The sequence below is a fragment of the Helianthus annuus genome, chromosome 13 (assembly GCF_002127325.2).
Source record: "Helianthus annuus cultivar XRQ/B chromosome 13, HanXRQr2.0-SUNRISE, whole genome shotgun sequence".
Taxonomy (NCBI): domain Eukaryota; kingdom Viridiplantae; phylum Streptophyta; class Magnoliopsida; order Asterales; family Asteraceae; genus Helianthus; species Helianthus annuus.
Genome location: NC_035445.2, coordinates 92,097,755 through 92,113,018, shown reverse-complemented (window position 1 = coordinate 92,113,018; position 15,264 = coordinate 92,097,755). Strand labels below are relative to the sequence as shown.

Below are 15,264 nucleotides of genomic sequence, written 5' to 3'. Positions count from 1 at the left end.
AATAAAAGAAGAAATTCTCCATTTTATTAAGTTGGCCCAATTGTTGCCCAAGTGTATCATATTTTGTGCAAGGTCCAATTAAGGGAATAGAGATGCATACCATGCAATCAGCCCAACCCAAGGATCACTACCAAAGCTATTTTGAGCAACAAGTAGAATCAGGGACTAAAAGTTACGAAAGAAAAAGTTAGAAAATTAGTGACTAAAATTAAATTTTGTCACTACAAATAATACGTTGCGAGTAGGTTGTTCAAAATCTCATGACTTGCTCGAATTTTGACTTGTTTGTAAACAAGTCAAGCCAAAGTCAAGGGAAGCTCGCTCATTAGATGACTCGTTACTCGTTAGCTTTCTCGTTTAAGTTAAAACTCAAATTTTAGTGTGAGTGTGTATATATAAGGGAAAATTATAGCAATATCCGTAGGCCCAAATTTCACATCAGCCAAATGTTATTCACAAATAATACACACACACACACGCATATATTAGTATAAAAATATGTGTAAAAATACAAATTAAAAAAAATACCAAGCTAAATCGAGTTTTTTTATGAGACGAGCTCAAGAAGCTCGTTAAGATAAATTAGCATAATCGAGTTGGTTCATATAATTTCAAGTCTGAGCCTAAGCCCAACCTGGCTAGGCTCATTTACAGCCTAGTTGCGATTCATCACTAATTTTGAGACTGATTTAAATATACAAAAGTAGGTCAAAACACTTTATACATTGCATCATAATTTAATGACGGTGTAGGGAGTTGGGGGGGGGGGGGTACCCAAGGGTAGTACCCGTGACTCAACCAATCAAATTCCGCCATATCAAAATTCTTAGAAACTATCCTTAAGCCACAAAACATTGATGGCGCCTTACTCTTGCCATAAACGGCCATCTTTGACCTAAAATTTAGCAACTAACCACGAGTAGAGGAACCCGGATAATCAACCCGCCTTGTCTACCCTTGTGGATGGTGACAGTGTTGTGGCACAAGAACGAACCCAAAGAGGGTACCCGTGAAGGTGCCCCATCCCCATCATTCAGCTTTTCTTGAATTCCATCGGATACTACATTAGTGTCACATTAGCTTTCTACCAATTTTTTCTAAGATTATAAATAATTATCCTAGTTTTCCCAAAAGTAAAATAGTTTATTTTAGTTTAGAATTAAAAACATTATTATATTGAATATTAATGTATAGGGTGGAGATACAATAGGAAGTTTATTTGGCTAGGAAGGATAGGAAGTGATCTTGACCATCCATTAAGTTAATCAAGGGCTAAGATTAAACCAGGAAAATTGAAAGAAAGAAAAGAGGCGCGTGAGTTTATTCAAGGGCATTCTAGTCAATCCAAGCCAATAGTTTCTCTCTCCTCCAATTCCCCCCCCCCCCCATTTTTTAAACGTTAATAACTCTTTCATACGACATTATTTTTTTATAAAAATTGCACCAACAAAACGAGCGTTTTTTATCTTTAAAACGAGTATACTATTGCTATATTTAAAAAAAAATTTAAACCCGGTTGCGTAAAACGCAATAGAAAAACCACGTAAAACGCAATGAAAAAAAAACCCTAAAAAATGACATTTTTCTAAAACGCAATGCACCAAAAACACAAAGAAATGACTTATTTGTAAAACGCAATGGCCAGAAAACACATAGAAATGTCTTATTTGTAAAACGCAATGGCCAGAAAACACATAAAAAAGTGTTTTACCTAAAACGCAATGCACAAAAAACACAAAGAAATGACTTATTTGTAAAACGCAATGGCCAGAATACACTTAAAATGTCTGTTTTCTAAAACGCAATGGACTGAAAACACATAAAAAAGTGTTTTACCTAAAACGCAATGCACCAAAAACACAAAGAAATGTCTTATATGTAAAACGCAATGGTCAGAAAACACTTAAAAATGACTCATTCTAAAACGCAATGGACTGAAAACACCTAAAAAATGTGTTTTACCTAAAACGCAATGACTAAAAACACTTAAAAATGTGTTTTTTTTTTCTAAAACGCAATAGCCAGAAACCACATAAAACTCTCTTATTTCTAAAACGCAATGGACACATAAAACTGTCTTTCACTGTGAACTGTCTGAATTGTCTACGAATTACTGTCTTCGAAATGAGCCAATTTCTGCCCCTTGGACCCCGCCCGGGGCTGCCGCCCCTGGGACCCCGCTACCGGGGGCTGCCGCTCCCGGACCCCCGCAAAGATCGTAAAACGCAATGACTAAATCAAAAACCCAGATCATGAAAATGAAATTAATGAATTTCTTACATGGATTGAAGCCGATTTCTTCATCAATTGACGAAATTTGAATGATAGAAACACTTATCAACGCTCGAATCGAACGAATCGAGTGATTATCTCCAAAATCACCGGAAAAACGAGTTTTTTTATGAAATTAAACTGGGTTTTCTTCAAAAAAAAAAAGCTGAAGAACACGTTGATCGGGTTCTGAATCATTGATTGGTGATGAAAATCGCACTATAATGTAGTGATTATTGAGATAAAAAGTGAAGAAATAGTTGAAGATTGTGGGTTTTGAAAATGGTGGGTTTTTGAATTTACTGGGTTTTGAAAAAGGAAGAAGAAGGAGTTGGATTGACTAAAATACCCTTTCTCTTTATTTTAAAATTTGCCACATGTCATAATCCTATGGCTTCCTATCCTTCCTAGCGAAAATTAACTTCCTATTTGATCTTTTCCCTTAATGTATAACTATATATAAAATTATAATAATCTATCTACTATAATAAAAGAAACCTGAATTGAGACACTTGTCATCACCACATCTCTCCTCACAAATATTCTCCTGCCTAAATCACTTTATTGATAAAACTCTCGGGCTTAAACCTGACCCATAAACACAATCTCGGATCTTATAAAGTTTTTATAACCCATTAATTATTTGAACTCGATGAGACTCTAATTGCCATCGTCTCTCTACCTTCATATACTCCCACTCTCTGCCCCTTCCTATACTCCCGCTGAAGAACGGATACCACAATAGTGAAGGCGGTGGTGGTGGATCATCGTCTCTTGCCCCTTCCTGTATCATCGTCTCTCAAGGGGCTTCATGTATCCGCTCATTCCGGCGATCTTCCCGTCGTCCAGAAGTTTCTCCATGAAAATCCTTATCTATGCATCGATCGCAACCCGATTGTACGACATCCTTTCCCTTTTATTTCTACTTTTAACTTTTGATGTCATTTATTGAAGCAATATCAGTTCATATATATGTATTGGGTTTTCACTTTAGGTACAAATTAGGGCCATTCAAATTCTTTATGTGGTTTATTGCTAACTCGCTGAAGTGTTAATTACCAGAACAAAGTATACATAGACTGAAAATTGAATCTACATGTGGAGTTTATTTGAGGATATGGAGGTGTAGTCCCAGATTACATCAAGTAGTCCTAGATTGCTTATAGGCAATCCTTACTCAGGTACTCTAGAGTATATATTTTAAGATATATATTTCAGTTGAAAACAATGTCTTACTCGCTAACCACAAAATTGTAAGTTTGAATACTCAATCTCTTTTGGAATTAGCTCATTAAACCCTAAAATAAATACATAGGCAGAAGCACAAGTTTTCAGTTTTACATCCATACACTTTCAGGTATATTCTTTTAGGTTTTAAGAACAAAATTTTCATTATACTGTATCTTTTGTCTTTCTCTGTGTGCAGTTAGTTTCTAGAAGTTTTGGATCTCTCTCGATAGAATATTAGATAATTACTTGCATTTATCACTCAAATGAAACAGAATCTCATTGGGAAAGATAGCATATGATTAATTCATTAACTTTCTAATTTATAGAATGACTTTAATTCTCTAATAGACGGAATCTGTATATAAAAATAATAATGTTTTTGGTGTTTTTTTTATCTTGGATAATTCATCAACTCATTATTCGGGTTTGTAGATTTTTTTTATCAACGTTTGGCCGCTCTTGCTATTATGACTCTGAATGGAAGCCATCAGTAAGTAAAGAAACCTTAATCAATATCTATTTTTCATTCTTTTTATTATTCGATACTAATTGCGTTTGAAAACATATATTTACAGGTTTGGGAAGCCTATGAGAGTTAATCAGGCATATGCCAGTCAAAGAGAAGATACGTCAGGTTTGTTAATGTATTAACAATATTAACTTCTAAGTCAATATTTCATTATCGTGATTCTGCAGGCCTATCGAAGTTAATTTGGACATATGTCGGTAACCAAAGAGAAGATACATTAGGTTTGTTAATGTAATAATTCTTATTATGAAGCCGTGACTACCTGCATTTTCTATGTAACTTAAGGTTAGCAGGTCTCACATGTGTCATTTAGTTTTGTAATGAACGCTTTTAAAATATATAATCATTTCCTTTAAAAAAAAAATCATTCATTTTGGTGTATGCAAATTGCATTCTGTTGGATCTTTTATGAGAAAAAATGCTACTTCTGGTACTTGTAGATTTGTGAGCCTGCGATTGTAAGGTAGGTTATTTGTTCATATCATTTATATTGTTGCTGCATTGGACATGTTTAAATGCACATATCTTTCAGTTTGTGTAAATATTAGTTGGATGGCTAATTTTAACGGTTCCAACTTAAAGAGTTCAAGTTGTGTATTTTGGTTAGGAAGGATGTCGTTTATTTAATGAGAATTGTAAATTGTTAAGACACGGTTACCTAAGATGGTTTTTTTTTCTTTAAGAATATTAGATCTCGATCAAGTAGGGGAAGTAGAGCAACTGCTATTCATATATATTTTCTTATTTGATGGCAATCCAGGTTAGTCTGCTGATGAAGCTCGCGGACAGTTTTTAACAAATGTTCTTGATATATATGCTGAGATCGGGATATCAGACAAATGGACTGCTATGTTAATACCTTTAAAAATTACATGCTTACTGATTTTGCTGCTTATTATTCTCTAAAAGCTCTAAACTGGACCGTGTAAGATTCTTGACCTTATTAAATGGTGAAAGGTACAATTCTTTAAAAGGTATTTACTGCCCTTGCTATTATAATTGTTGATTATCAGTGGTGATTTGAACCTTTTCTCTTTAAAATGTGTTTAGAGGATTCTAAAGTTGGTTTGTTTGTTGTTACTATGTTCGTCCTCCATTAAAATGCTCATTATGTGGTCATCATGCAGCTTGCAATGGGTTTTATGGTATATTCAGTTGAATGTATGTTGTCATGTTTTGCTGCTCATGTGGTTTTTTGTATGTCTATTGTCGTTGTGGTGACCAAACTTCAACAGTAAGTAAATGCTCAAAGTAAAGCCTATTTATTTGGTATATAAAATTCAAGTGACATTACTGATTTTTATTTGATTAGAAGCATGAATACTAGAAAAAGAATAAGTAAAAATGCCTATCATCTGAACTCTCTCTTTTTGATAAACATTATGTTCAATTACTTACTTTTAAACTTTATATAATTATTATTTGTTAAACCCGTGTGTCACACGGGCCCATAACCTAGTTTAAAATATAAGAATCTAGCAACAAATTTACTCCTATTTATTTTATTTTTACTACACTAATTATTACAGCAATGCTCTTCCTTTTAAAATCCCATTTCCTTATTAATATCCCCATTATCTCCTCTCCAAACCCTAGAAATTCATACTCTTCAAAATCACTACCGGAAATTACATATATCCCCCTATAAACTTTATAAATCATATGTATACCCAATCTAAAATTTAATTTACATATATTCCCTTTCTAAAAGGTTAAAATATCGAATATACCCATTTCAATTTATTTTAATTAAAACAAATTACAAACGGACTATTTTACCCTTTATTAGTTTCTTGTTTTTTTAATATATTACAAAAACATCACCATCTCCTTCATCTAGCTATGTATGCAAGAATCTTCACATAGAAAAATTGACGAGTTGGTGTTTAATTTGACAATCCTCTGTATATGGTTTTCTTGATATATCAACATCATTTCATTCAAAATTTGGCTTACATTGTGGCTGCAAATATATGTTCCCCTAATTCTGGGTTTTGAAATCTTGGACCATTACATGTCAGAAATCAGAATGGTATATGTTCCCCTATGGCTGCATGGTGTGGGCACCGTCCCAACTTTGTCCCTCACCGGCGCCGCTCCTCCACCCATTTCGCCCCCTCCCTCTCTCACACACCTATACATACAACTTATATATATACATATTAGGTTCATCCCCCCATTTCCTCACCTCCATCCTCTTTGCCCCATCCTCACACCCGATCTACGTGGTGTCTACGTGATGGATTATCCTCCAAGGGAGGACCATCACCATACCGCATAGCCTAAGGGTAAAGACTAAAGGGTGTGGAGGTGATGGTTGGGACATGATTTGCCATGTAGGAACATGAATAGAAGGCTATACCATCCTCTTGCTTGATCCACCATAGTTCCCATAGATTAAACCATGGCAACCATGGTCCTAGTTTCCATTTTTCATTATTTCCTTTCCTAAAAATAAATTAAAATAAATAAAGGGGATGGTGGTTTGGGTCATGACCACACCCTTAAGATAGTGGTTTTAGACCGTGGGGTATGGTGGGGCGGGGGTTGGGCTTGGGTTGGGGCATTTGCTGACACGTGTAAAGGGACCCCCCCCCCTCATTGCCTGGTTACGTGTCCGCGGGGTATGGCGGGGCGTGGGTTGGGTGCACCGCGTGGCAGAATAGTTTTTTTTTTAAAATACAAAAAATTTATAAAAAATCACACAACATTTATAAAAATAACCTACAACTTCATTAAAATTTTAAAAATTACATAATCCTAAAAATTACATAATTTCTAAAAATTACAAAATAAACAAACCTAAAGCGTTAAAAAAATTTCAAAAAGGTCGATCTTGTCGAACGCCTTGTTTTCCTTGCCTCGAAACTCTATGTTCGCCACCGCCACCTGGTCTTTGTGGCTTAACTCGCCATCGGGAACGGCTTCGTAGTAAGCCTTGAAACGCTCGAGCTTGGGCCGTAGCTCACGCCATTTATGTTGGCACGCGTTGAGGTTGTGGCGGTCGTTACCGACGTTATGTCGGTAGGCCGCGAATGCTTCCGTCCAATATTTTGTTTGGCCCAGTGGCCGCCCCTTCATAGTGTCGACGACGCTAGTGACGAGTGCCATTTCTTCTTCATGGGTCTAGGATGCCATAACGGTGTTGGGTTCGTGGGATGGTGGAGACCAGCGGGGTAGCGGGTTCAAGACTGGGTAGCCGGTGGGGTTTCGGTTCGTGGGATGGGGGGACCAGTGGGTTGGGGGTTACAAATATCTAGAGGTTGTTGGGAGACTGGGGTGGCGGTTTGGTAGTATGGGGGACCGTTTGAATTTTTAAATTCAAAATTTGAATTAGCCGCCTGACGTGGCGGGGTGAGCAAATGAAATTCCGCCAGCTCGCTTGGCTATACCGCCCCACGCCCGGCTTGAAAGCCAAGCCCCAAGGGGCCACGCCCCAACCCAAGCCCACCCGGGGTGGTGGCTTGGGCGTTTTACCCCAACCCACGCCCCAACCCAAGCCCCATACCCCATGGCCTTAGATGGTGAATTAGAAGTGGGTGACATGACGATGACATGGAGGGTCATGATGATCATGACCACATTTGTTTTTCTTCCTATCTGTCTTTAATTTAATAATTTAGAGCCACCGATTTTGTAGGTGGTTATGCCGGAAAATATTACAACGGCAGTTTATCAGTGTTTGAATATGGTAAATTTGTTTATATTTGAAGGGTATTTGTGTTATGTGCCTTATGTATAAGGTTTGATGTAAAACTATCATCGAGTCGGGGGTCTTACTAGAAGCAGCGTCTCTATTCTAACGGGGTAAAGGTAAGAATAGAACTTGCTGAGATGCAATCCCAGCGTGAAGCGATTTTTCGGCTGTCTGGTGAGAAGAAGGAATTTGCTGATGAAGCCCATCAAGCGCGCCTTGCGTTTGAGAAGAGAGAGAAGGAATATGTCGCTCGTATCGACAAGTTAGATCTCCTTGTTAAACAGAAGGTTTCCGAGTGTGAGGCCACTGGAAAACTTCTTGAAGAGAAAACGTCTGAATGTGAAGCTTCTGAGCTCCTTGTTGAGGAGGTATCTGCTGATTGCAGATGGTTGTTGTCGCGCGCCGTTCCCTTGGTAACTTCCTTTGTTTATGTTCGTCTTTTGTCATGTTTTGGTAATTTCTCTCTTATTTTGTCGCTTGTTTTCTGCAGCTTGCTGACCGTATTGTGAATTCTACTGAACTTGCTACGTATATGTTTGAGTTGGGTTAAGCGGGGTATAATAGTGGTCGGAAGTTTGGCTACTCTGAGGGTAAAGCTGCGGTTATCAATAATGAAAAGGATTACCACTTTGAGCTTCATAAAGAGAACTGTGATGGTAAGTATGCCGCCAAGTGCAAGGAGTTTTCGACCCTGGAATTTGCCCTTTTTAGGGCTGCTCAAAAGCTATCCCGGAAACCAGATGGTGTCGCTTTGTTGAAGAAGGCTCTTGATGATGAGGGCAACATGTCTGGCGGTGCTGGGACTAGTCATCCCGAGTGAAGGATTCCGGCCTGCGCGCTGTGTATGGCCTGATGTGGCCTTGTATTTTTTTGGTGACTTGTGAACAATTTGAATTTTTGTTTTACCTGTTATGTTTGTGAACAATTAATCATGCTTTGTGTTTGGTATGTTAATATGTGCCTTTGTTTTATGCGGATTTTGTTACTGCCATAATATGTGCATGTAAAATTACTTTGATTATGTGTCACGAATGAATGATGGCGCTGACAGGTTGTGTTGTGTTAATTATAACGTTTGTGTGGGCACGAATGAATGATGGCGCTCAGCTGTTTTCAGCTTTGGGGGCCTTACAATGTTTACTTACCATGCTATCGATATTTTCGTGTTTGTGTGGGCACGAAGTTTTGTTTTGGCGTTTTGTAGGCTTTGGTTGTGTTTTTGACCCGGCTGTGCACTTGGTTGTGACAAGCCTTGGAGGTCTACAACGTTTCCTATGGTCGAGCCATTGATGTTTTCGTGTATGCCCAAAGTAATATATGCAGTTATGACAAGAAATTTGCATGATATAAAGATAGCCAAACACTTCTTGTATTATGATAAAGGTGTCGGCGATTCATCCATTGCGATTACATAACTCTTTTACATATAACACCTTCTCAACTGTTGAGCGTTCCAAGTTCGTGGAACCTCTTTGTTATCAATGGTGCGCAGCTTGTAAGCACCCTTCCCGAGCACTGTGTCTACAACATATGGGCCTTCCCATTTGGGAGCCAATTTTCCAGGCTTTTCGGCATTGGAAGCTTCATTATCCCTTAGGACGTAATCTCCTGGATTGAAGGTGCAGACTCGGAATTTGGAGTTATAATACTTCTCCAACTTTGTTTTGTACTTCGCCTCATTGATTGCCGCCATCTCTCTCCTTTCTTCTAGGAGGTCTAGGTCAATCCTCCTTTCTTCTTCATTGTCGATCAGGTTCATGGAGAGCATTCGTGGTGACGGCAATCCTATCTCCGCTGGAATTACTGCTTCGGACCCATAAACTAAGCTAAACGGTGTTTCTCCGTTGCTTGTTTTCGGCATTGTTCTGTGGGCCCATAGTATGCTGGGCAGTTCGTCGACCCAGCCTCTTCTTTTCTCTCCCAGCCTCGCCTTGATCCCGTCGACAATGCTCTTGTTGACGGCTTCCACCTGACCATTTGATACGCCCCAAACCTTACTTAATTAACAAGTATAATATATAGAAAATTTTTTTGAAAATTTTCGGCATGACCCATTCGTTTTAAACCACCATTTCCTGTTTTACACAACAAAATTCGACAACTAACATTCTTGATAAAATCCAAAAAATGGACAAAGTTTACATTGTATGTAACAAAACTACATATACTAAGTTCGACCCAACGACACGGACATCGACATACTACATAAGTTTTAATACATCCGACCCAAAATTTAACCCATATCGAAATAACTTATGACGGAAGCGTGAGGCGAGCATGAATCAAGTGTGCACGTTCCAAGCCGTCCAATCGCCTAAGCCGGGGATTTACCCTACATTTGACAACAAGCTTTAGAAAGTTAGTTCTATTACTCATTTTGTTTACAATACCACTTTATAATCGCATTCGTTTCTATTCATTCATTATCCTTATGCATTCGATTTACCCATTTAAATAGGTAAAGCATACATTCTCATAAAGAGATTCAAGCATACCATTTACGACCCCGTAACCTCGGGTTAATTGCTTTCGACATAAACCTTTCGTTCTATCCTTATAACGGATTGAACTTCATACATTCATTTTTGCTTTCACAGCCATCCGTTCTAGACGGATGGTATCATATCCTTACTCGACCTAGTTCACTCGAACCGGTCTACTTGCATAGCTTAACATAACCTTCGTTAGCATAACCAAATCCTCAAGGGATTTGCTATTTATTTACTAAACACCATAATCATCATGACAAGGGATAATCATTATAACAAGGATTGTTCGACATCATGACTAACAAAATTTAAGTAAAGTTTTGTATGCAACGGAACATACCTCGATCCTGTAAGCCTTCCGACTTCTTAGTACTTGAGCCCTCTTCCTTTATGTCTATATAAACACATCCGTTCGTTCGTTTAGTACCCAAGATTTCGTTCCATTATTTTCTAAATTACACATAGTTGTTCATTCAAGCATTTCATCAAACACATGGCGGGTTTCGCATTTTCGGGACATTTACCCATCTAACTAACATATATTTCTGAGCTAGTTACTTTAATCATTCAACAATAATCAATTAGGCTTTACTCTATATCAGTTTATCTAGTGATTTTACATCATAAACAAGGTTATTCTTCAACCACACACACACATGTATCAATACTTGATCATTCTAACCCTAATAACTTTTCATCAATTTGGGTCTTGGCTATTAACAACAAAATTGCTAGTAATCAAACTCTGATCCTATATCATAATCTTAACTCAATTTCATAAATTTCATAACATGCAAATCAGATTTGATCAAGACCCTTTTCCTACAATTTGCTAAATCATAAAATTGAACTTACCACTTCGAAGAACAGATGTAGGAGCTTAGAATTCGTTGTTTATGCTTTCGATTTTCTTAAAATTTCACTTGATTCTTGTGGATTTTGATAAACTAGGGTTTAATCCCCTCTTGCTCCTCTCTGTTGATCGACCAGAACCCCACACACGTACTGTGTGTGGGTTTTTGACATATTAATTTTTGTAACCCAACTTTTGGGCATTTACACCTTTAGTCCCTCAATTTCAAATACTTATTTAATTTAAATACTACCCCCTTTTATTTCTACATTTTATCCTAAGTGAATTAACATTTTTGGGGTGTTACAAATCTACCCCCCTTAAAGAGGTTTCGTCCCCGAAACCTAAAACACATATCAAATTAAATATTGACCTACCAAAGAGAAAAGGGTAGTATTTTCGCATTTCATCTTCCGATTCCCATGTAAGTTCCGACCTGTTGGTGCACTACATCTGTTGATTCCGTCTAAGTGTCTAGAATCATGTCTTATATCATATTGTATAGCATAGGGCTCGAAATACGAGAAAACAGGAGTTTGTATAGGTTTTAGATTGTCGGGTCGCTTTTAGGGTCATGATATGGTCGGGTCGCTCATGTGTCACTTTGGATCGCTTATGTGTACATGTATGGACCGCTCATGTGTCACTTGACCACATGAGCGGCTCCAGAACACTATAAATAGGTCCATGAGCGATTCCAGTAGTAGAGGTCTTGAATTCCATGCCGAAGCTCTGCCGGTGTGACGTTTGAGCTGTAAAACGTTTATATTCAATACAAAAGATAGTTAAAAGGAAGATCGTGCTATTTCTACTTGTTTTTCTTATTATTCCGCATCTGAAGAGCAAGAGCAAATCTCTGAACGACTCGGTTGGGTCAACACATGATCCTACAAGTGGTATCAGAGCCACGGAGGAGATTTTCTACAGAATATAGCCGATTTTCAGTGTTGTTTCTCATTTCTACACCTTCTTTTCTAATTTCAAGAAGATTTCTCGGTCAAAAATCGTTCAAGTTCTCACAGACTGTTCATTATTGTACCGAGATAAACCCTTAGAAGTTCCAGATCAAATATCAGCTTAAAAACAGTTCAAAACAAGTTTGAAATGTGGATCGCTCGAGATGACATCAGCATGGATCGCTTTTAGGTATTAGGTGGAACCGCTCATTCGTACATTTCATTACCTGGAACCGCTTATTTGACTCATTGGATCGCTCATTCAGACAAGTTGAACCGCTCATAGGGATGTTTTAGTTCGCTTATTCGATTTGTTGGATCGCTGATTTGGACTACTTGAATCGCTCAAACAGCAAAATTGTGAACCGCTGTTTCATACATCACTTTGAACCGCCTTTAAGTTCACACCTCAGGACCGCTCCAAGGAAAATTGTTGGACCGCTCCAAAACAGTGTTTTCTGGATCGCTTATTTGGATCATCGAGGATTGCTTTTTCGAACAAAGTGTGGATCGCGTATTTGACATTTTGTTTGGTTCGTTTTTGTGATAAGTGTTGAATCGCTTTTCTGACAGTTACTTTGAAATACGTGCTAAGTCAACATGGATTCTAGTTTTTATAACGCCTTTGCTACACCAACAACTCCAGCCACAATTGCACAAGCCATGAGTATTGAAAACGAAACGGGAACTACCCAGAAACCTCCGAAACTGATGAGTATAGAAGAATACTTTGGATGGAAAGATCGGTTTGAAAACTGGGTTCAGGCAAATCATCTCAGATCGTGGGAATGCATTTTGGAAGAGTACAAATTGCCTAAAACAGAACTGCAAGTTACTAAACAAATATCTGAATTTTCAGATCAAGAACGGGCAATGTACAAGGCAGAAAAGATGATGATTAGCTTGTTACAGCAGGCAGTTAAAGAAGACATATTCATTTTGCTACAGCATGACAAAACTGCTAAATCAATTTGGGATGCTCTTAAAGCAAAATTCGAGGGTAGTGAAAGCATGCTCAAAAGCAAGAAGGCTTTGCTTAAAAAGGAATTTGATTTATTCAGCAGTTTGCCGGGAGAGGATACTAAAAAGCTAATTGAGAGATATTTCCATTTAGTGCGTTCGTTATCAATATTGGGAGTTGAAAAAGGTCGAGAGGAATGGGTTGAAAAATTGGCTGATGCGTTACCTCAGAAAGAGTGGGGAACGTATTTGATGATATTGAAGAACACATGTGTTTATGATAGACTAACTATCGGGCAGTTTATTGAGAAGTTAGAGGGGCAAGATCTGGAACAACAAAAGATAGCCCGGATGAATAGCTCAGGTGGTCAACAAGATGTTAAAATGTATTATAAAGGAAGTGTTCCAGTTACTGAATCTGAAAGAAGTACAAAAATACAAACTGCATTCAGTGCTGGAGATTCATCAGAAAAAGCTGATCAGGGTTCAAACAAGAGCATCAGTGGATTTTCATCGTTTCCGAGTGTGAATCCGAAAGAGACTAACACAGGTTTTCAGTCTCAGAGTACAAAAACCGGAAATGGATATATAATTCAGTGCAACATAGCTCTCAACCTTCCAGAAGGTCAAAGCTTCTCTGAAGACACTGCTAAAGACCATATGGCACTACTGGGTTCAGTTCTGTTATCCTATGAAGGTCTAGTTGCTGGTAGAATCGGAAATCCTATGCTCACCAAAGAGGATTACGATTAAATAGACGCCGAGGAAATGGAACTTATGGATATCAAATGGTGTCTTGCGAGTGTTCTTCGTCGAGCTGAGAAATTCAAAACTATTACTGGGAGAAATGACTTTCTTGATGCAGATGTGTCTACTTTAGGTTTTGATAAATCTAAAGTTACGTGTTTTCGTTGCAGGGAGAAAGGCCATTTCAAGCGGGAATGCAAAGGAAGAGAAGCTAGTGGAGCACAGAATCCATTCGGGAAAGATGACTACTACCGCAAAGCTATCTATCAACAAGTTGGTCAATCCCAGGAACCTCAGACAGCTCACGGAAGAAAAATTGAAGATTCCAAAAGAGCATGTGTGGTAGATTTCAGCTGGAGTGACTACATATCATCTGATGCTACAGCAGAACGAGTTATCGATCAAGATGATGAGAAACTACCAGATGGTTTCAGTTGGGATATGTTTGTAGATGAAAAGGGAGGTTTTAAAGCTTTCATTGCAAAGATCGTCCTAGAGCCAAATTTATTTGCTGCATGGATGAGATCTATTGGAGAGATTGTATCAAGTGGTGATGAAAAATCTGTGTCATCAGACAATAGTTCAGATAGTACTGATGGATTTTCAGAACACTCTGGAGATGTTACAGATGGTTCAGATGAAACTGTGCAAGAACAGGATATTGTATTTGACAAAACACCATCGGTTTCTGATGTATCAGATGGTGATTCTGATAAGTCTGTACATTTTGATCAATCACCTGATCTAAGCAGCAGCGATGATGAAGAAGAGAAACATATAAATGTTGCAAAATTTCAATTGTCTCCTAATAGTTTTCATTTCTATTTTGCAGAAAAAATGGAAAAACTGGCAGAGGAACGAGATGAAAAAGATAAACAATCTGAATTTGAAGGTGGATTTCAGAATGTTGAAAGTGTTGCTGAGAAGATTACTGAAAAGGTGATCGAAGTGGAAAAGGTGATCGAAGTCGAGAAAGTGGTAGAAGTTGTGAAAACAATCGAAGTTGAAAAAATTATTGAAGTCATCAAGCCCTGTGAGAAGTGTTTGGAAGTCTGCAAAGAGTGTACAGCAAAAGATGAAATCATAGCTGAGTACGAGAAAAAGAAAGAGCAGTTATTGTTCAATCTCAATTATGTGAAGGAATCGTACGACGTGTTGAACAAAACAGTTACTGGTCTTCAAAAGACAAACACAGAAAGAGAACAGGCGATGACAATGATGAATGCAACTTTAATGTCGAAGCAAAAAGCTATAAATTTCTACATTGAAGAAAGTGCCAAATGGAAGCAAGAGTTGGAGAAGGAAAAGATTGAAAATGAGAGGATTAGGAGGTTATTGTTGAGCTATTCTACCTCTGATTATGTTATTGATCGAGTTTACCCAACTGTTGCAGGTATGGAAGCTTTTCAAGACGAGAAGCTAACGAAGAAGAAAGACTGTGGTAAGAAACCGACTGTTAGCTATAACAAGTGTCCGCCTCCAATTTGGGATGGGTATTCACCTAGGAAACCAAATGAGGAAAAGCTTGCAAA

The 15,264-nt window shown here is 38.0% G+C and overlaps 1 protein-coding gene and 2 long non-coding RNA genes across 14 annotated transcripts; 2 read left to right on the top strand and 1 right to left on the bottom strand.

Annotated features, from left to right (window-relative positions):
- Nucleotides 1–2,825: 2,825 nt before the first annotated feature.
- On the top strand, nt 2,826–5,271 carry LOC110898649. Of its 12 annotated transcripts, none has more exons than XR_002569538.2 (5): nt 2,834–3,168; nt 3,266–3,452; nt 3,934–3,991; nt 4,077–4,135; nt 4,198–5,007. It is a non-coding gene; the product is annotated as an uncharacterized LOC110898649 (long non-coding RNA). The 12 variants fall into 12 exon arrangements; XR_002569536.2 differs by lacking the exon at nt 3,266–3,452 and having other exon boundaries at nt 2,843–3,168; nt 4,198–4,251; nt 4,791–5,023; XR_002569535.2 differs by lacking the exon at nt 3,266–3,452 and having other exon boundaries at nt 2,843–3,168; nt 4,198–4,261; nt 4,791–5,007.
- Nucleotides 5,272–6,849: 1,578 nt separating this feature from the next.
- LOC118485686 lies at nt 6,850–8,604 on the top strand. The gene is made up of 2 exons (XM_035982063.1): nt 6,850–8,140; nt 8,218–8,604. The coding sequence occupies exons 1-2, from the start codon at nt 7,865–7,867 to the stop codon at nt 8,275–8,277; spliced, it is 336 nt and encodes a 111-aa protein (XP_035837956.1). The 5' UTR covers nt 6,850–7,864; the 3' UTR covers nt 8,278–8,604.
- Nucleotides 8,605–9,820: 1,216 nt separating this feature from the next.
- Nucleotides 9,821–11,195, bottom strand: LOC110902976. The gene is made up of 3 exons (XR_002571563.2): nt 11,072–11,195; nt 10,557–10,610; nt 9,821–10,059 (listed from the first exon to the last, which is right to left on the bottom strand). It is a non-coding gene; the product is annotated as an uncharacterized LOC110902976 (long non-coding RNA).
- Between the last annotated feature and the right edge of the window lie 4,069 nt (nt 11,196–15,264).